The 22,967-nt window shown below is 42.3% G+C and overlaps 1 protein-coding gene across 11 annotated transcripts in view; it reads right to left on the minus strand.

The window, feature by feature from the left end:
* Positions 1 to 22,967, minus strand: part of Rere (arginine-glutamic acid dipeptide repeats) — a 351,136-nt gene that overhangs the window by 91,363 nt on the left and 236,806 nt on the right. For all 11 annotated transcript variants that reach the window (XM_050153152.1, XM_050153151.1, XM_050153161.1 and 8 more), the window contains one exon: positions 4,978 to 5,076. In XM_050153152.1, coding sequence (XP_050009109.1) covers positions 4,978 to 5,076 — 99 coding nt within the window. The remainder of the gene's footprint in view (positions 1 to 4,977; positions 5,077 to 22,967) is intronic.

The raw sequence follows: 22,967 nt of genomic DNA on the forward strand, positions 1-22,967 counted from the left end.
ATACAGTTGTGGTGACTCCAACCATAAAATGATTTTGTTACTATTTCATATCTGTAATTTTACTACTGTTATGAATCATAATGTAAGTATCTCATATGCAGGATATCTGATATCCAAAAGGGTTGTGACCCACAGGTTGAGAACCACTGGTCTACACTAAGAAGGACAGAAGCTGGATTCTTCAGGGAGCAGTGGCTTGCTCGCCAAAGCGAGGAAGTGAAGGTCACCTTTCTAGCCCAACTAGGAAACTCCCACCTCAACACTCAGAACCATTTTGTGGAGGTCATTTAGGTACATCTGATACTGAGTATTAGGTCAAATTAACATGCTACAGACAATAAAGTAAAAATAACCAGAATGTTCCAATTATATCAAATACCATGAGGGAAAAATAAAGAAATACATCTATTTCAGCGTGAACGCATTGGTGTGCCTTACTCCTTGATTCCTACAATGAGAAGAAAATGCTGTGAATTCAGCAGAAGAGGCCCATTAACACAGCCAAAGGCAGGCGAAAGTGAAGAGGGCCTTCCCTGACTTGTTGCCACTGTTCAGCTACTCTGCATAGGAAGCTTCCTTTAACCTATCATTCTTCCAATCCCTCCCTCTCATTCACTGTCCGGGTTTGAGGTTTCAGAAAACAAGGCTTAGCTTTCACAAACAAGGGAACCATTCGATCTCTCAGCTCTGCAAGGGTTGGGTGACTGCCAAAACATTTCTCAAATAGAAGCAAACACGATAAAAATGAGCCCAAACTAACTGGCGCTTCAACATTATCCCACACTTGAAATGGTCACCACTTTGGAACCCTGTTTTGTTTTTCAAAACGAAGCTGGATTCTTTCTGATGCCCAAGGCTCCTCATCCCCCACCCTTCTGGCTCAAGATCCTGGAGTAGCAGCCGAGCCAGCACGAGAAGTGCCGCAGCAAAAGGAAACTGGCTTTCTTTTAGACAGAAGAAAGAACTCTGTTATGTATTCTAGAAATTCCAGAAGGAACGAAAGGTCATGGGAGTAAGGCGAGGGGAGTCAGTGCTGGATTGGAGGTAGGTGGAGCAGTGGGGGAGAGAGGGGAACAGCAGGGCTATAGGAAGAACTGGAGGAGGTAGAAGGTGAGGGAGTCTCCAGGAGATAAGGGGACAGAAGGGAAGACAGAGTGACAGGGAGAGGAGAGAAGCTCATTCAAGACAGCAGGAATGGATGGATGCAGTCATTAGTACACTTGCACTGGCAGGATGCCCTTGACAGGCCAAAATGAGGGACATCTTTAGGAGCTCAGCTTATACAGTGGCTCCATCCTTTCCTTCCTCTATTGTCTTCTACAAAGGCTTTTGGAGAATGTAAAAATCTCACCAGTGAGAACTCTATCTCCTTCCTATAAGAAAATGGGCTTACGGTGAAAGGGGGTCAACATGACTTTTTTTTTGTTTGTTTGTTTTTTTGAGACAGGGTTTCTCTGTAGTTTTGGAGCCTGTCCTGGCACTAGCTCTGTAGACCAGGTTGGTCTCGAACTCACAGAGATCCGTCTGCCTCTGCCTCCCGAGTGCTGGGATTAAAGGCGTGCGCCACCATGCCCGGCAACATGACTTTTCAAAACAACTCAATTTTATGTTTTTTGTTTAGCTATCACCTGAATATGGAATTCCTCTAGTTCTAGCCTTCCTTGTGCATGGACCTCACCCTGAAGCCCCCGACATAGAAAATGTACTTTCAGAGCAAATGATTAGCATCTAAACCACAGTTCAATAGGCCACACCTGCTCTGCCCTTGGGGACTGCCTTCTCTCTCCTCAGTGTCCCAGCCACAACCTTTTAACTTATTGCATAATTCACTCATATTTTTATCAAAGGGCCTAGAATTCTCTTTTCCCTATAGTCCTTCAGAAAGGCTCCCCTTCTCTCTCCACAAAGGTCTTCCTGTCCCAGTTATGTAAGGCAGTGCCCTACCCAGCTGTTCCCATCCTCCTCACCTAACAGTTAATACTTGACATACGCCGAGTTAAGATGGTTAGCTGCTATAGAGATTTGCGTTGGTATGGCTATTGCTTTATTGATACAAATTTAAAGTCAATTTTGTTATATGTATATTTCTGCTCTTCAGGTATTGTTTGTGCAGCTCATTTAGAAATGTTTATAGGCGGCTGGAGAGATGGCTAAGAAAGTAAAAGCACTGGCTGCTCTTCCAGAGGTCCCGAGTTCAATTCCCAGCAACCACATGGTAGCTCACAACCATCTGCAATGAGACCTGGTGCCTTCCTTGCCAGCAGTACACTGTATACTTAATAAATAAATAAATCTTTTTTTAAAAAAAGAAATGTATATAGATAATCATCTATAATAGTCAAGCTTGTAGTCATGTTAGTTAGGTTTTCTCGATGTACTGAGATATTTCAGTTAGATAGGTATTCTTCAAACCTTTCAAAGACTACAGAATATGGCATTTATTTTTTTATTTTTTGTTGTTGTTTTGGTTTTTCGAGACAGGGTTTCTCTGTAGTTTTGGAGCCTGTCCTGGAACTAGCTTTTGTAGACCAGGCTGGTCTCGAACTCACAGACATCTGCCTGCCTCTGCCTCCTGAGTGCTGGGATTAAAGGCGTGCACCACCACCGCCCGGCAGAATATGGCATTTAAAATGTTTAAGAGGAAAAAAAAATGTTTAAGAGGTTAAGACTTTTTTTTGTTTGTTTGTTTTTTGTTTTTCGAGACAGAGTTTCTCTGTGGCTTTGGAGCCAATCCTGGAACTAGCTCTGTAGACCAGACTGGTCTCGAACTCACAGAGATCTGCCTGCCTCTGCCTCCCGAGTGCTGGGATTAAAGGCATGCGCCGGCCAAAGTTAAGACTTTTTATGACAATGAGACACATCTGCTCCTGGCAGCACCAATAACTTCCAAGAGGAAGATGGGCATTGAAGAGGCTCCTCATGGAGTTGGTCAGCCATTTGGGCAAGAAACTGCTCTTGCTGGACTGCTTGACAGTATGCTGAGTGATCTAGACATGCAGGACCTGCAGAGAAATGACTGCTGAACTTGTTTAAAGGTGAGACTGTCCTTCAGGGATCCTGCTTCATGAAAGAATCTGTTAGACACTCTGCAGGACACAGAAGAAAGTGAATGACAAACTGCCAATATAGGCGGAACTGTCTTTGAAATTTCCTGCTTCATGAAAAAGTCTGCTGGACACTATGGGACTGTAGGCAGAAGATGGATGCCCCAACGGTACAGGTACAGAAGAACTCTGGGTGACTGTCCAGGCAGTGAGATGTCTCTGTCAATTCTAGTTTTAGAAGTTGCTTATAATGCACTTCCTGTTTGCTTGGGTAATATTATATCCTTCTGGAGTCTTTGATGGAGTTGAAGAATTGATAGTTATAGTTTTCCTTAGTTATGATAAAAGATAAAGTAGATATTGTAACTGTTATTCTTACTTGATACCTTTTTTTTTTTTTTAGATTTATTTATTTTGTTTACAGTGTTCTGTCTGCATATATGCCTGAAGGCCAGAAGAGGGCACCAGATTTCATTACAGATGGTTGTGAGCTACCATGTGGTTGCTGGAAATTGAACTCAGGACCTCTGGAAGAACAGTTAGTGTTCTTAACCTCTGAGACATCTCTCCAGCCCAATACTTGTTTGGTTATATGTAATTTTACTATGTTGAAGATAAAGCCTTCCTTTTTATTTAAACAGAAAAGGGGAGGTAATGTGGGATTCCCCTCTGAATGCTGTGAATTCATTGGTTAATAAAGGAACTGCTTTGGGCCTATAGCAGAGCTATAGGGAAACAGAGCAAGGCGGGGAAAAACTAAGCTGAATGCTGGGAGAAAGGAGGTGGAGACAGATGTGCTGAAACTTTGCTGGTAGACCATGACCTCATGGTGATACACAGATTATAGAAATGGGATAAATTAAGATATAAGAGATAGCCAATAAGAAGCTAGAGCTAATGGGCCAAGCAGTGATTTAAATAATATAGTTTCTGTGTGATTATTTCAGGGCTGAGCAGCCAGGAACCAACAAGTGGGCCTCCTTACAACAGTTACCTGCTTAGGAATCTAGAAATATGTTCTCTTTCTTTGGTTTTTCAAGACAGGGTTTCTTTGTAGCTTTGGAGCCTGTCCTGGCACTAGCTCTGTAGACCAGGCTGACCAAGAACTCATGGAGAGTCACCTGCTTCTGCCTCTCAAATACCGTGATTAAAAGTGTGTACCACCACCACCCAGTTTACAGCAATACTTTGTAAAAGTCACTAGCCAGGGATGTAGCTTCATCAGGTCCGTGGGATAGGAATCACAGGCTTGTGCATCTGTGTTTGTTGGCACCCTCCTCTTCCACTCTCCTCTGGTGTTGAATGAAGCCTTTCCTTCCTGCTTTAGAGCAACTGCTTTCAGTAGCTTGAGGTAGTATGAGCTCTAAAAAAAATTTACTCCAGCTTCTGGTTTAGAAGAGGGAAGTCTCACATACTGCCCTGCACCAGCCTTGTTTACGAGGATAACTAAACTCAGGTAGAGCTTTCCTGTTGCCCATGGGTCCCAGTGCTAATTAATCAAATCAAGTCGTTTTGATGGCTCCTCCTTGTATGAGCGATACATCACAGGTACCTCTTGCAGATAGCAGGACAATGCAGGATGTCCTGCTCAACTTTACTCCCTTGAGACAGGGTCTCTCACTGAACTTAGAGGGAGGCTGCAGGCATCAAGTGCAGCAACCTTCCTCTCACTGCTTCCACAACTCTATAAAGTCATGGGTGCACATGCAGTCACACTCAGCTTTAAACAAATAAACAAGAAGGTGCAAGGGAGCTGAACTGGGTGCTCCTGTAGCAAGGGCTCTTCCCAGAACAGCTCTTTCCTTTAGTGGACGGACACCATGGGCAATCTGTCTTCTGAATGAGCCCCTTCCCCTTGGGAACAGAGAGGATGCACATAAGAAGAACCACCCCAAAGGCCCAGAACACAAAGCACACACAGGTCCATGCTCACCACTTCATCCTCTGTCCAGCACTTCTCGATCAGCTTGGGCACAGGCTTCTTTACCAGGCGCTGCAGGGCTTTGCCAGCATCATAACTGCTTTCATGTAGCTGAGACGACAATGACCTTAGTTAATTAACTGTACCACACAGACACGGAGGTAAATCAATAACAGCAAGTCCTATACTATTATATTATATTATATTATATTATATTATATTATATTATATTGTGTGTGTGTGTGTCTGTCTGTCTGTCTGTCTGTCTGTCTAGCTATCTATTTCTAGAGAAAACTGGAAGGGCATTATCTTATTGTAATGTACTGTCACAGGCCCACTGCCCTCCCCTCCTAACCCCCATTCTTCTATGGGACAGGTGATAAAGGCTTGGCTCCCAGCATGATGTTACCGGGAGAACCTATAGAGACACAACACTGCTTTTGTTTCCCAGTCACTACAAGGTGAGTGGGTTCCTCCTTCACATATCTTCTACTACTAACACATTATCTCAAGTACGAGAAAAGCGGCAACTGGCCAAGCAACCCCACATTGAAACCTCTGCAATTGTGGGCAAAATAAACAAACCTTTTCTTTTCCTAAGATGACTTAGTTTGGGTATTTGTTACAGTAAGAGAAAACTGATCTGCACAGAAAAGGAGACAAATAAAGCAGAGAACATCCTGGAAACAAGGGAAGTGTCAAGGTGATGCACGCCATTAATTCCAGCATAGGGGAGGCAGAAACAGGTGGATCTGAGTTCAAGGTCAGCCTGGTCTATGGAGAAGAGTTCCAGGACAACCAGAACCCTGATTCGAAAAACAAAAAACCCAAACCAACCAACCAACCAACCAACCAACCAACCAACCAAATGAAACTGAAGAGAAGGGAAATTGACATGGCTATTTAATTTGAAAAGCAAATATTTTAGTGATAATTTAAAATCAAATCAAATGATCAAATTGAAACTTCTAATAAAAAACTCTGGGCAAAAATTAGTAACATTTTATAAACAATGAATCTAGTATATAGGCTAACAAAACAACAAGGAAAAGTATGGACCATGGAGCTGCTCTGCTGAGATTCAAATCTCAGCACTGCCATTTAGGAGCAAATAATTCACTAGAGTGAGTCTTGCTAGCTGGTTCAGTGAGCGTCTATCTCGAAAATTACAATGGAGAGAGACTAAGAGGCCTGACTTAGTGTCCAACACTCACAACTTACTCACAACTGCCCAACTCTAGCTTCACGTTATCCAATATTTCTGATCTTTATGGGCACCTATAATAGACATATACACATGATTAAAAGTAAAAACAAAAATATATTTAAAAAAATAAATCAAGTAGATAGTGATTGAGGAAGACACATGATGTCACCTCCTGGTTTACATATACATACGGACACACAGTAACACAGACACACAGGTTGGGAAGCGAAAGTCATGAAGAGAGAGAGAGAAAGCACTTTCAGGCCAGTTTTGTTTTGTTTTCTTTCTTTAGACAGGATCTCACTATGTTCACCAAGTTGGCCTCAAATTCACAGAGATCCACCTTCCTCCCTTTCTAAGTGCTAGGACTAAAGGCATACAGCACCAGGCTTGTCTCAACTCATTTTTTTTCCTAAAATTTTCTGACTGACGGGTTATATTATAAACAAAGCCACATAATACTGCAACTTGAAATTTGCTGTGGGATAATGTTCTTGTACACTGGTGAAGATTTATCATTCATATTGGTTTATTAAAACACTAATTGGCCAGTAGCCAGGCAGGAAGTGTAGGTGGGGCAACCAGTCTAGGAGAATTCTGGGAAGAGGAAAGGCAGAGATGCAATCGCCATGCAGACACATGTAGAGGAAACAAGACGAGAAGGCCTCACTGAGAAAAGGTACCAAGCCACATGGCTAAACACAGGTAAGAATTATGGGTTAAGTTGTAAGAGCTAACAGGCCAAACAGTTTACAATTAATATAAGTCTCTGTGTGTTTCTTTGAGACTGAACAGCTGCAGGACCAGGAGAGGCAGAAATCTCACCAAATTTCTATAGACGGAACTCTAGTATAGTACACAGAAAAATTTCTGAACACTAAATCTTATGTGTCTGAGACTAGGAAATTACTTCTAAGAACATACAGACTGGTCTAGGTGCGAACTGAAATCAAATGGCATTAATCCCTATGACATTCCTACCTGCCTCAGGGTAAACTAGGCAGAGCTTTAAGCTATAGTTGGAAAAATATGAATGGCTACTGGACATAGAGCTGCCGATTTGCCACAGAGAATATACTGCTGTCTACAGATGGCCCTTAACTGACTTTCTGGTGGGTTGTTGAATAGAGGGAGAGGTCCCCCCACACACTCCTACATACATGCCTCCATCTGGACATGCATCAGGCCACACTGTCCCCTGATCCTCCTTGGTTCTTGGTTTCTGTCTTCTCTATGGGCAACTGACCGGCTGTCAGCCTAGTCTCTTAATATACCCCAGTTCCTGGCCTCTCCCACTCCAAGCTCAATCAATACTTGAGAACTGCCACTCATCCTTTCCTGAAACAAACAAACCTGGAAAGTAGAAAGTGTGAGGTCATTTGCCAGAACGGTGACCATTTCTAAAATGAATCAGGCTGTGGTATGTCACCATGCTGCATCTGAATGGAGCAGAAGTTGTTACAAAAGGTAGAATAAATGGTTATTTTGCAAGCTTTCTTCTGAAGGAACCACAGGAAATCTTGCTAGAAGGGACACCACCACCCTTTTTTTTTTTTTTCCCTCTTCCCAGATGGGGTTTCTCTGTAGTTTTGGAGCCTGTCCTGGAACTCACTTGCTCTTGTAGACCAGGCTGGTCTCGAACTCACAGAGATCTACTGCCTCTGCCTCCTGAGTGCTGGGACTAAAGGCGTGTGCCATCACTGCCTTTAAAAATAAATAATAAAAAAGAAAACATTCATTTCAAATACATGTATGTGTATCTCTGTGTGTCATGCACACAAGTGCAGGTATCCGTGGAACCCAGAGCCCATGGAGCTGGAGTTACAAGTGGTTGAAATATGCCTGAAACAGATGCTGGGAATTAAACTTAAATTAAATTAAGCTTTCTGCAGGAACAGTACCGGAAATTAACTGCTGAGTCATCTCTGCATCTACCGAGGAATACCATCTTTTTGTATTGTTCTTTTGAGACACGGCTTCTCCGTGTCACAGCCCTGGCTGTCCTGGAACGCTTTATAGCCCAGGTTGGTGTTGAACTCAAAGAGACCTGTCTGCCTCTGCCTCCTGGGTGCTGGGACTGAAGGTGTCTGCTCAGAGGAGGGATGCCATCCTAATGTAGCAGTCGCTCATATCCACTTGCCAGGACTCCTGTCTGAGAAAGCTTGGGCAGGACGGATGAACCACTGTTCCCTCATCTATGAGAGGAAGTTTACAAGGCTCTCAACAAGACACCTGAAATGGAGGGTGGTAATGTATATACACCAGGTGTTCCCCAAAGTCATCAAATGAATGATAAAGCTTAATTTAAATAAAACACATTAGGAGATTAATAAAGCCAGGTGGAGCATGCCTTTAATCCTAGCACTTAGGAGATGGAGGCAGGTCTCTGTGAGTTCGAGGCCAGCCTGGTCTATAAGAGCAAGTTCCAGGACAAGCTCCAAAGCTACAGAGAAACCCTGTCTTAAAAAACAAAACAAACAAATGAATAAATAAACACTAAGAAAATAGAATAGTCATAACACTATACCATAAAAAGGATGCATGATACCTATGAATTGTTTATTTCTGGAATTTTTTCATACAATTAAAATGTCATTTATTTTATGTATAGCAATACAGTTTACATGTTAAATAACACTAGAATGATTCAATTTAAAAGATTTATTTTATTTTTACGTATATGAGTGTTTGCCGGAATGTATGCATGTAAGTACACCATGTGTGTGCCTGGTGCCCAAAGAGACCAGAAGAGGTTGCTGGAGTCCCTGAAACCAGAGGTGTATTAGACACCATGAGAGTGCTGAGAATTGACCCCATCCTCTGCAGGACAACAGTGTTCTTAGCCTCATGTAAACAATTGCAAACAGAAGAGAAGGGAAAACTTTAGGTTATAGACACCTTCGTGTTCTGGTGCTCAGCAGAGCTCAACCTTCACAGTCAGTGCCTATAAAGCTAAAAAGAAAACTTTGGACAGCCAGGGCTACACAGAGAAACCCTGTCTCAAAAACAAAAGTGCAAAGTGTAGGGCCAAGCTTAGTAGTGCACATTTTTAATCCCAGCATTCAAGAGGCAAAGGCAGGCAGATCTCTGTGAGTTGAAAGTCAGCCTGGTCTACATAGCAAGCTCTTGGACAACTAGGGCTACAGAGTGAGACCCTGTCTAGAACAGGGTACCAGGCAGCTTCCAGCCAAAGAAAGCTGGGAATTCCACATCCTCCTGCTTGATGTTTCACATCCCCCTTCAGAGTGACGGAACCAGACTGCTATCACACCCAACACTTCTAGTTTTCAACTGTAGTTAACTCAAACAGTAGAAAGAAAAATTGAAAAAACAAACACACAAAACAGGCAAATCGGTGGCTAGAGGGAGAACATGCAACTGTAATTGCATCCCACTGAGGATACATTTTTTAATATTCCATGAGTGATTATGGCCTATGCAGCTCCATAACAAGGTAGACTATCTCTAGAGCACACTGGGGAAGCCTGGAGAGCAGGACCCCCTCATCCCTTCAACGAGGACCCATTTTGTACTCACCCGTGCCAGGCTCTCTTTTAGGTTCTAGGATAGACACAGCTATGAACAACAAAGATAATAGGCATGGGGAAGGTGTGGCTACACACAGCTTAAGGAGAAGCAGCGTCACAGGAAACACAGGTTTGCACAGCCATACAGTCACCAGGATATGAGCACCTGGATTCCACATGCTCTGATTGACCCACCATGAACAAGTAAGCCAACTGGAGGAGAAGCTAAAATGGACATTTCCATACATTCCTCATGTCAGTCGAGTTGGGAAATTTAACCAAAATACTAGTTATTTTAACTGAATCTCTAAAATTTGCCATTAAAAATATTCTCCTTTATTAAGTTGAAAGGTTTAAATAATTTGATTTTGTAAAAGACATGAATTTAAATTTTTGTTTTATTTTTAAATTAAAATTTGTTTATGTTTTTCAAAACAGGGTTTCTCTGTATAGTTCTGGCTGTCCTGGAACTCGTTTGTAGATTAGGTTATTCTCAAACTCACTGAGATTTTCCTGCCTCTCCCTCTCCAGTGTTGGGATTAAAGGTGTGCACCACCACCGTCCATCTTATTTTTAATTTTTAATATCTACTCGTGTATGGTAAGGGAGAAAGGGAGGGAGGAAGGACTGGGGGATGGATGGAAAGAGGACAAGTGCTATAGAGGGCACGGGAAGTCAGAGGACAGCTGGCAGGAGTTTGTTCACTCTACCCTGTGGTTTGAGCTCAGGTGGTCATACTTGAGAACAAGAACCTTTACCTAAAGGTCTCACTGCCTACATTTCAACTGTTTTAAAGGTAACATAGATACTGCTCCTTTTTAATTATGATTTTTTTAATTGATTTGTGTGTGTGTGTGTGTGTGTTTGTGCAAGAAGGTCTTGCAGAGGTCTGGTGAGGAAATCAGATCCCTTGATGTTGAAGTGAGAGATGGTTTTGAGCCACATGATAACGCATGCTTGGAATAATATTCTGGTCCTAGGTAAAAGCAGCAACTGTTCTCCCTCCCCCCGTCCCTCGAGACAGGCTTTCTCTGTGCAGCTCTGGCTGTCCTGGAGCTTGCTCTAATAGTTCAGGCTGGCCTCAAACTCACAAGCAACTACTTTTAACTGCTAAGTCATCTCGCCTCTTCCCAGGTTTCCAATTTTAAACACCTGATCTGGACCACTGAGCTACAGCTGTTCAGTGAGGACACTCATGGCAGGAACCTCACTGATACTACAGTGAAACAGTCCTAGAGAAGCTAGGAAAAGAAACAGCAATGAGACAGTGGGAAACCCTTAATCATCCTACAGCTTCACTCTGCAGTCATGGAAAGGCAATCAAAGAAGGATAACTAAACATTTCTGGCCATTTTGTAAGCAAGCTAGGTAGATAAGGTCTGGGATTAAATGCAACAGTCATGGAAAGCAGAGAACTGTGTAGTATGGAACTACTGGAGGGGTGGGGAACCTCCGCAAAAGACAGGGACCACAAACTAACACTGTAACCCAATTTTCCAGTGAGGGTAGAGGCACCTGCCACCCACCCCACTAAAGCAGGATGTCATTTAGGGGAAACCACGTCCAAATTCATCACAATGAAGGGGTTCCCATGAGTTTTTAGTTGTTGTTTTGCTTTAGTATTGTTTGCTTTCAGCCAATGACCTGGGATTTAAGGATGGTGATCTGGTGACAAAGTAGGGATCCTTTACAAATCTACTAGCTTTCAAATGGCTCCATCATAATTTGTTCTTTCTAGTCAAGTGTCCTGTAGGAGGCCCTGGATTACACACAGGCTTGGCTAAGAGGTGTCCTTTCCTTCACTCATGGCACACTCTTATCAAAGAGCACACATAAACTCTTCCTATGGGGCCTAGGCACTCAGCAACTCTTCATGCTAGCCATGGGGTGTGTGGTCAAAGACAGGCCTGCACAAGGATGTGGTAGAGAACTTTGCTGCTTAAAAACAGCATCAGTTTCTGGCAACACTTGGTTTGTTTCCACTCTAACAAAGTAACTGTTCTGTTGAAGCACAGAGCCAGGGACTGTGTGTATAAACAGCACCCTCCGGCAGAACAGGAACCCGCCAAAAAAAGGGCACAGAATCCAAAGCAGGGTCAAACTCTATTTTAGAAAAACAGCAAAATTATATGTATGATTGTTTTGTCCATGGAGACCAGAAGAGGACATCGGATCCATTGGAACTAGAGATACATGTGGGTGCTGGGAAAGGAACCTAGGTCCTCTGCGAAGAGCAGTTAAGTGTCCTTAACTTGAGCCATCTTTGCAGCCCCTTAGGGTCATACTCTCATTAACTAGGTCTATCCTGAACTGTGGAATGGCATTTTCACTTGTCAAATGTGTAAATTACCAGCTCTCAGTTTGTCATGAAACAATGGAAAGCTTTACATGAGACATAAAGCATCAGAATCCCTTGAGATTTAAAATAGCCAGGTGGTGGTGGCGCACACCTTTAATCCCAGCACTCCGGAGGCAGAGGCAGGCGGATCTCTGTGAGATCGAGGCCAGCCTGGTCTACAAGAGCTAGTTCCAGGACAGGTTCCAAAGCTACAGAGAAACCCTGTCTTGAAAAACAAAACAAAACAAAACAAAACAAAACAAAAACAAAAAAAAAAAGGTAAAATAAAATAAAATAGTTCTAAACTCTATGGTGGTTTCTCCACAGGCAGTGACATTTTAGATGCACGGCTCGTACTGTTCAGGGACTTGCTACAGCCCCTGACCCTTCCTGTTTAACAGTGAGGAAGATCATGCCACAAGAAGAAAAACACATTTCTGTGTAATTGCCTAAGTTAAATGTGCTTCTCTTATGCTGCCTGACAAATCATCCCTTGCTTATTACCTTCTATAATTTAATATATATAAGTGCTTTACTGGCAAGCCTCTCAAAAAAATAAATAATACTTAATGACTGCCTACAGTTTAATTAACTCATGATTGAACTTCTCGTGGACTGCTACAAACATTAAATTATACCCTTCCTCAAAGCTACCATGCATAGAAATCTTGACTTGAGCCTTAACTCTCTTGCCTCAACAATTCTCAAATTTCAGCAACTCTGTATGTTGGACACAGAGGTGAGAGAACCAGCCTTAAAGCCTGGTTATAAAGTATGTTATTTTACAGAGCAAGGATGAGGTCTTAATTTAAATAAGACTAAAAATGTGCACGATGTCAGAGCACCTCATTTACATTACAGCAGTCATTAAACATCTCCCAGGCTCTGGCTGCCTCATTAGCATAAACTCAAGTATCACCCTAAGGTTTCCAGTTTCTGCTCTGGCTTCTCTTAGGAGCTGCCATTTCTGTCTGCATGGTGTTGCAAGTAAATTTCCCTTTGGCATGGCTCAGCTGTCAGGCACCTCTGCTCTATAATGAACCCATGAATTACATCTCCCCTGTTCTGACATCTCTGGTCTCACAATCAAAATATTGTTCTTCAATTGTAATTTATAACTTAATTTAAATGTCCCTTTTCCCGTGACCTTTTTAGATCAAATGGCAGTGCATCTGGCAGTTTCTACTAGACCAAAGCACCTTTCACAATTACAGCATTAGAGTAGCCGTAGAGAAGCCGCTTCAAGGCATACTGCTTTCATGCAGAATGTTTAATAAGTGTGCTCTACTAGGAAGAGTGTAAGATTAGAGTCTTCTGCCATCCGAAACATGCTGCATATATATAGCGAGCAACTGCCAAGATTCCCAGGAAGGAGAAGCAGGGAGGGACCTTTGCATACTTTTTTAAAATTATAAAAACTTCCTTTGGAGGTCAGAGGGCAACTTGCAGTGGTTGGTGATCTCCTTCTATCAGGGGGGTCCCAGGGAGCAAACTCAGACCGGAAGGTTTGGCAGTCAGTTTCCCTGCGAGCTATCTCACCAGTTTGCCTCATGTGCTTTATTACCAACATGAAAAGACCTCGTCAAAATCTGTCAAAGACATTTTAAAAAACATCTCCCTTTCCCAAACCATGATTAACAGATTTCATTCATAACCCTAACATCAGTAACTGAGTACTGAGCACAAAATATGATACATATATAATATATAAAATGCATACATGTCAAAAAGCTACAGTTAAAATAAAAGCACCTGAAGCCAGGTGGTGATGGCTCACACCTTTAATTCCAGCACTCGGGAGCAAGAGGCAGGCAGATCTCTGAGAGTTCGAGGCCAGCCTGGTCTATAAGAGCTAGTTCCAGGACAGGCACCAAAACTACAGAGAAACCTTTTCACGGAAAACCAAAACATATATATGCATACACCTGACTTGCCAGGTGTGGTTGTGCACAACTATGACCCAAGCACTCAGGAGGCAGAAGCAGGTGGATATATGTGAGTTTGAGGCCAGCCTGGTCTATAAAGAGTTCCAGGACAGCTAGGGCTACACAGAAAAACCCTGTCTTGGAAACAGCAATGAAGCAAAACCAAACCCCCCAAAACTACAAGTACTAGCTCAGTATTCATTTGTCCATCAAATGCTATTTAGGTACTATAGCAGCTAAATTTGTCTAAATACACTAATGGGAGCAAAGAAACAAAGGCAAAAACACAGAATTTAGCTGTTTAGAAAAAGCTTGAGAGAAAGGTACTGTTAATTATTTTTACAAGAAAATATAGTACTTGGACATCCCTCCTACTGCCATGTTTTGGATTAAACTCAATAATGCCCTGTGCACACTGGGCCAGTGCTCTGTAACTGCTACACAGGTACTCCCTACCCTAAATCACCTTCTAAATAATGACAAGGCCTCAACACAGTTACATAGAAGACTGGCAGGGCAGTGCATATCACTGAAAGTATCACTTTTAGTGGCCACTGGCTTGCTGCAGGCCATTTTGATCGGAAGCAACAGTGCAAGGGTTAAGCATAAACCTACACTCCAGGGAGAAGTCTGTGCCACAGTCCAGCCTACAGTGCTCAATTTGGAGCAGCTGCGGATAATCTGGTGGCCATGATGGACACTGCAAACACATCTGGATCTTGGAGCTAAGGGTGGGTAAAGGGAAACAGGCAATGAGCAGAGAAAAGATCCACAAAAACCAGGTAATAAAATAAAGACTAGCATAAGAATGCTGAGTGACTCCAGATTAGGCTTTGAAAATCTAGTCAGTGCAGCACAACCAACCCTGCCTGTCCTTACTGAACAGAAACAACCAAACAGCACACATTCTTGGCAGGAGGTGAGCACAAGTGGCAACACATTCAGGCAACATCTCCAGGCTCACTGCTGAGTCACAGCTCCATCTAAAGACTACTGTGTCTGGAAGCAAGCTAGTCACCACCTCTTGCTAAGGGGTCTCTCAGGACTCTAAGATTCACAGGAAGAAGAGGTGAAGTCAGCAAGAAGAGTACAAGAGCAAGCTTTAAAGACCATATTCCAACAGAAGCTAGGCAAGCCACTTGGAAAAGTCCTGGTGAATGACCTCTACAAGTCTTGGCTGAGGTGAACCACCTACCAACTCCCCCCCCCCCCCCCCCCCCCCCCCCAAAAAAAGAGAGAGAGCCTGAGGCCAAGACACTGGTGAGGAGTTGTGTGGAAAACTCAGCACCAAACTAGTGTCTGGCTGTGGCTTGACTTAAGTCCCCTACCCCCATCCCCTCCCCTGACTCTGTCACCATCTCAATTAAACCTCCCATTTTCTCACTGCAGAAAGGAGGTGAGAACTTATTTTTGGAAGACTGTTTAGAATAGTTATCTCTCACTATTCCTGACACTAAAAAAATATTCAGTTAAGGACTGCTGACTGGAAGGTGGAAGGGAGGGGCCTAGATGGAAGGGGTAGGACACGTCAAAGGAAGCTCACAGGAATGGCAGGAATGGAAGAATTTAGGACGTGCCGGGGCGATGGTGGCGCTCGCCTTTAATCCCAGCACTCGGGAGGCAGAGGCAGGCGGATCTCTGTGAGTTCGAGACCAGCCTGGTCTACAGAGCTAATTCCAGAACAGGCTCCAAAGCCACAGAGAAACCCTGTCTCGAAAAACCAAAAAACACTTAGGACACACACAGACTTTCACTTAAGGTTCCACTGGTCACCTGATGGCTCTAGGAAGTACCCCAGCTGTTAACTGAGCACACAGGTCAGACTTCAAGAGCTCAGGGAAGTGAATAGCTAAAACCTTAGGAAACAAGCAGAAAACTGAGAGAAGAGAACCCTGAAATCTGGTGGAAGCCCCAAGAATCTGAGCCCTGTATTTTCTAGCCACAACATGAGGTGTTCAAAGTCACTTTTAGAACTTGCCAAGTTTTCACATTCCATCACTTCGTAAGATTTTGCCGAAAGACAGAATCAGAGGATCTCCTGAAATGCACGGCAACAGCATTATTAACACATTAATTCAGACCTAGGCTAAATTCTTGGAACAAAACACTTGAAGCAGCACTGGAGAAGGCGGCTCCAGTCTCCAGGCTCTTGAAAGCTGGATGTGCACAGCACAGATCTTTACATGAAATTCAGAGCAGGTTATCATTTACATACTTATGTGTATGTATGTGGAGGCCCAAAACTGTGGGGCCATTCTATCTCGACTAAAGGTCAGAGAGCTGGAACTGATTTCTGTTCCTTCAAGGTTATTGTCTGTTGTGACCTCAAACAAAGGTCCCACCTACATTTGTACAGTGAGTTCTGCTCTCACTCAGGGTCCAACTAAGTTCCTACTCCCTTAGGGAGATAAAACTGGATTCCAGGGAGTGGTTTGCCTACCTTTGGTCTAGGGTGTGAGCATTACTTGTCTTATTCTAGCAACAGAAAGTTTAATTAAGAATGCAGTCCACAACCTTCAACTGGTCTGTTTATTTCCTTGTATCATGTTAATGCAGTTTTTTTTTTTTTTTACCTTACTCCCATCTTTTAGGGTTGGGGTATTTTAAGCAAATGGAAATTAAATTAAACACAGGCGACTTCAGTATTCACAGGAACCCCCTCCAGGAACTATCCTATGCTTCTGTTTGTTATTTTTACTCACTCTTCCTTCTCTTTACTTTTTCTAATCCTATGACCTATCCTGGCAAGTGGTATCTTTGTTGAAGCTGGTCTCCAACACATTGATTTGTTTCTTTGAAACAAAGTCTTCCTGCTTTTCTTATCTGAGGTTCAAAAACACAAGGTTCCTAAGGGGAGGCTCCTGAGAATTCAGTGACTGACTGCTAATGATTCAAGGTTCAGGACTCATGATGGATCTAACTGACCATAAAGAAAAGCTCTGGCAGGCTCAAGAGCCCCTACTACTTATGGGACTTTCTGCATGATGACTTGCCAAGAGAAAAAGGTTCTGGACCACTTTGAAAACAAGCCGTCCTCCCAACCCCGCCCCCCACCTCTGCCTGCCCAAATCCAAACCTAGGCAAAAGTTTACAGGGTAACAGCAAGACCACCACTGTATCTACCTGGTATAGTAAAAGGAAACCTACTCATAGACGCTACTCTGCTTCAGAAAAAAAGACTGTGGTAGTTAGACACGCAACAGAGAGAAGGAAGACACATCTGCCGAAGCTGCTCCAAGTCTCACAGAAGTCAATGCGGAACAGCTGCTGCCGATTCTCAGCAACTGGAACTGCAATGGTTTATGACAAGCAATTTTAAGGCATGCAAATAACTTACACTTAATGTTCTAGGCATAACAATAGAATTGTGGGACAAAGGAAACCAAAGAGCACATAAAGTGAGGCTCTGATGCAGAGGAACTGGGGGATGCTCTTTAGTCTACATACTAGCCAAGCACGGGATGAAGACTGTCCTCTGGCTGTCATGAAGGAAGCAAAAGCCTCTGTGTGAGCAGTGCAGTGCTCTCCAGCAAAATCAGTAGTGCTAAGCCTTAGAAACGGAACTGCCTTACTATCCTGGTATTAACAACCAACAAATAAATAAGCCTAAGCCGATCCAGACACACAGACTGCCTGGTAAGCAGTTTGCCAGTGTCTGGGAGGCAGAAACAGGAAAAGCAGAAGTTGGAGAGCAACCTGGATCACACAGTAAACTGATCTTCCCAAGATGCTTGGCTATCTGGATCCACGTCCTTAAGAACAGAGTTAAGACCATACAGGCTAACACATAGGCATTTGAGATAAAACAGAGAGATGGGAACACCAATGAGGAATTTCTAACTTGTTGAAGAACAAAGCCTCCAAATGACAATTCATCAGATATTTTGGGAAGGCTGCTCTAAGATTCTAGCGTCTGCCAAGAGGTGGGGGCGCACACCTTTAATCTCAACACTCAGAAGGCAGAGACGGAGGCACAAGGATCTCTGAGTTTGAGGCCAGCCTTGTCTACAGAGCAAGCTCTGGGACTAGACAGAAAAAACTTGGGGGGGGGGAAGGGGGCTGGAGGGAGGGAGACAGGGCGGGGAGAAAAAAGATCCTAGCCTCCATTCTATCTTCCCCCAAATTTAAATGATTATAAATAAGAAACAGATGTGTTTATTAATTTGTAGATGATACCACACTTTAAAAACAATGCAGATTAGTTCATTCATAAACACAAACTTATGCCTAGCATGTAGGACATTAATGAAATCAACACAACTGCTGTCAATAAATAAAATAGTTGACCAATAATTTATGCTTATTAAAAGGAAAATAACAATGATAAACTTAAAGTCCCGTTCCAAATTCTACGGAGGGCTATTGAGACGCTCACAGGGTAAAGGTGCCTGATAACCTGAGTCTGATCCCAGGATCCATGTAGTAGGAGAGCACTGACTCTTGCAAGCTGTCCCATGACCTCCACTTGTGCACAATGGCAGTTGTATACAAACACACACACACACACGTAATTCTTTAAGACTTTTAAAAAGTCTTTTAAAAATCAGTGGAAAAGCTCGGGGAAGGAGAGAAACAGAAGTAGTTTAATAAAGGAAAATAATACAGAAAGAAATAAAACAAACTAAGAAAATGTGATGAACAAAGCTTTAGGGTGACCACGGGTGTCACTTTACCTATCAGAGATATGGTTTTAGGGAAGGTGCTTTGTAAGAATGGGAAGATTACGACATGGAAGAAATCTGAGAACATTATTCTCAGTGAAAGAAACCAGTTCCAACAATTGAGTATTATACAAGTCCGTCTACCAGCAGTGATCAGAATAGACAAATCCACAGTGACAGAAAGAAGTGAGTGGCTGTCCAGAACTGAAAATGCCGGGGGACACTGAAAGTGACTGTTAATGGAGTCAGGGTTCCTTTATGGAGTGACAAAAAACACTCTAAAATTGATAGTGGCAACAGCTGCCTGAACCTTAAATTCATAAAAAAGACACAAACTGCACATCTTAAATGGGTAAATTATATAGAATTTGAATTGTGTCTCAATAAACTTGTTATATAAAAAAGACAAGAAAAGGCAGGTGGTGATGGCAGCATACACTTTCTTTTTCTTTTTTTGGATTTTTCGAGACAGGGTTTCTCCGTAGCTTTTGGTTCCTGTCCTGGAACTAGTTCTTGTAGCCCAGGCTGGCCTTGAACTCACAGAGATCCGCCTGCCTCTGCCTCCCGAGTGCTGGGATTAAAGGCGTGTGCCACCACCGCCCGGCTGGCAGCGTACACTTTTAATCCCAGCACTTGGGAGGCAGAGGCAGGTGGATCTCTGTGAGTTCGAAGCCAGCCTGGTCTACAAATTGAGTTCCGGGACAGCAGAGGCTACACAGAGAAACCTTGTCTCAAAAAACAACAAAAAGAAAGAAATGATTAGAATCTAGCATAGTGGTGCACATCTGTAATCCAGCATTTGGGAGGTAGAGGCAGGAGGATCAGAAGGCACTCAATGTTATCCTCAAGGCTTCAATTTCCATCCAGGCCAGCCTGGGCTCCATCAGACCTTGTCCCAATTTCTCTACCAACCTCCTAAAGTCCTAAAAACAAACGGGTAAAAAAAACATTTGATGGTGGCTTATATGGAAAAGTAGAGCTGGGGCCCAGACTGTGGGGAGCCATAGCCTTGTGGGGAGCAAGGCAAACATAGCCTGGTGAGACTCCTGGTGACAGCAATCCAAAATGCAAGGCAGGCATGTTGCACTAGTTTTAATGTGGGTGGCCATAATCCCCCCACCAATTCCAGAGAAACCAGTCCAACTAAGAAGAACTACAGACTGCCCCAAAGGAACAAAATATTAAAGGATTAAAAGCTAAACTCCATCCTCATTTAAATGAGACTACGAGTAAACCATATAATTTATGTTAAAATGTCATTACCTGGAACTTTAGAACTAAATTGGATTACAAAAGGAGCCATGTTAGTAAACATCTTTCTTGCTATTTATTCTTTTGTTTAAGTTTTGTTGATTGGGTCTCACTCTGGCCTCAAACTGCTGATCTTTTTGCCTCTGTCTCCAGAATGCTGTAATTACAGATAAGTATACTACTAAGCCTGACAATGACAGTAAGTTCCTATCCACTTCATTTGTAAAACCAAAGCTAAAAGAGTTTCCAACCAGTCAAAGCACAATATATGAAGCAGGTGGAAATGTACATATTGTTATGCTGACAAACCTCACAAAACCTCACCGCCAAGACCTTAATTGATTAGTAGCACAGCCTGCACACACTGATATCACATTGCATAAGTTAAAGTTTGTCAAGATAGATGTATATGAGCTACTGTCCTGAAATTTATGGCATTTCCCTAATAAGAAACACATAGCATGATCAACTTTTTCCATTCCCTTTTCAACAACAAATATCCCCCACCCCCACCTCTGGCCCAAGCAAACCCAAGTCAGCAAGCACTAACCACTCAGGGCTGCGTTGTGTGGAAAGAGCAGCACTATCATGAATGCCCACGAAATCCAAGAAAGAAGGAGCTGATCACACACTGTCACAGACGAACTTCTGTGAGTGCCATATTTGGGGCTTAGAAATACTCCCAAAATACCCACAAGCACTTCAAAGCTAATATAGGTCAGGAGACGCCAATGCAGACTACTTACGATGAACTAACAGAAAATCTCCAAGAAAAATCCTATAGATGTAGCTTTCAGAGTCCAAGGGGGCAAATGAGATGAAGGAGTCTTTCCAGTCAGCTCATTTGCATACTCATAACACCACGAGTGCTACATGATCAATTCTGACAAAGAATTGAGCCCAATTTGTTTTTTCAACCATACAAACATTTAGCCTTTCTCTACCGCAAACCAGACAGCAGGGCAGGGCTGAGAAAACAAGACGATTAATACCTGATAGCGAACAAACTGTTGTTACCTTTCTAACTAATTTGCCATCAAAGATGAAACACCATTCAGCTTCAGGGGACTTTGAACCCTTTGTTGGAGATGTGAGTGTACATAAAAAAATGAGCAAACACATACACACACTCTCTTAAACATGTAAAAGGCTTGATCTGACTCTAACAGCCACCCATATTTCAGGGAATAAAGCTGTCTGGGCTGAGATGTAACTCTGCTTCGTGATTATAAATTTTGCTGGTAAAAGTAAAAACCAAACAGATGCTGAGTACTGTAAGAAAATATAAACATAAAAATGGCAACAATTACTCAGAGAAGTCAACTTTAATTTTGCTAATGGAAGAAAATTGAGCCCCAACAGTGAAATACAGTATTGATTTAGTAAGAGTAATTCAGCATACTATAAGATCTGTTTTGTAAATGGGTAGCCAGCAGAGATGGCCAAATCAAACCAATCAGAATTAGAAGGCTGTTCTGTGCTTCATGGCATCAACTTTACCAATTACTAACCAGTTGATGGTGCAGGTGCACTTAGCCCAAAGTTTACACTATCTGGACCACATTATACAAACATTTATAAAGATAACACTGTGATTTAGCAATCCGACATGATAGAGCTCGTATTTAGGTATTATAAGCAGCACATGGGGACCTATACCTGTAACCCCAATATGTGGATAACTGAGAAGAGAGCTAGCCCATGCAACCTAGCAAATTCCATGCCAGGAAGAGCAATGCAGTGGAACTCTGTCTTAAAAATACCCCAAACAAATCAAGCAACAAGCAAGAAAACAAACAACAATGAAAGCTTTACACATGGTTCAAGCTTTATAGAGTTTAAGAACCATATGCATTATATTTAAGCAAACTAAATATTCCAAGAAAAAGTCAGACACTGTTAGACTGGATGGAAAGAGGAGAACACAAAAACACACAAAACAACCAGTGAGCTACTTCAAAAACAAAGAGGCAAGATTCACAATAACAAAAAAGAAAAAGATGAAAACAGCAAAGACGAGAAACCTCGAGAGCCTATGAGAGTGTCAGACACAAGAGACATCAAGACAAATGATTACTGGATAGACACACAGAGACACACCCCTCAAAGGTGCAGGAGCCAATACACAAATGCTACAAAGGTTCATGTATGTGCCTAACACACTACTTCAAAAACATGCTGCAAAAATGGATAGGGTCTAGCGAGTAGGTAATGGTAACAGTTAAAATGGTGATGATTATTCAGATCTTCCATACTGTGCTGATTACACAGTTATCAATTATGAGATGGAGTCGGATGACAATGTGCTGAAGTCATTTCTCTCCTACCCTATGGGTACCAGGGACAACCAGGTCATCAGGATTGGTAGCAAATGCCTTTACCCACTGAACAATATCTTGACCCTAGCTCCTCAATTTTAACACCCTCCTAAAACAACAAAATAACTGTAGAATTGAAAACACAAAAGCATTTTAATCAATATAAATTACATGCCAAACCAGGAAACAAACTGCAAAAAAACTGAAATCTTGGGGGCTAGAGGGATAGATAGCTTAGTGGTTAAGAGAAGCTACTGTTCTTCCAGAGGACCCAAGTTGAATTCGTAGCACCTACATTATGTGGCTCAAAACCACTTTTACTTCCAATCTCCAGAGATTTCAAGATGTCTGGACTCTTTGTGTACCTGCACTCACATGTACCTACCTACCACACAGTTAAAAATAATAAAAATTAATCAAAAAACAAAAAAAGACTGAAATTTTATCAATGACTCTGCTGGCACAAATTAAATATCACTAACATCTCAAAAATAAAAAACTCTACATAACTTGACATTACACAATTTAATTCTAAGTAATTCATAGGCCAAAAACATACCAAAAAAGATTTAAAAGCATCTTGAAAAGCAAGATATTGAAAGCAAGAGGGAAAAGAAAACCAAAATTTGTGATGAAAGCAGTTATTTAACACCCAACTGTTGGAGCTGGAAAATATATCAAATTAAATTCTCAGATGGAAGGAAACAAGTCTAATGAGAAAACAACAATAAGACTAAAACCTAATTGTTGTATAAGGTCAATTTTGATGAATCTC

Source organism: Alexandromys fortis, unplaced genomic scaffold (genome assembly GCF_014885135.2).
Source record: "Alexandromys fortis isolate MF-2015 unplaced genomic scaffold, M_Fortis_MF-2015_v1.1 scaffold_88, whole genome shotgun sequence".
In the NCBI taxonomy this organism is placed as follows: Eukaryota; Metazoa; Chordata; class Mammalia; order Rodentia; family Cricetidae; genus Alexandromys; species Alexandromys fortis.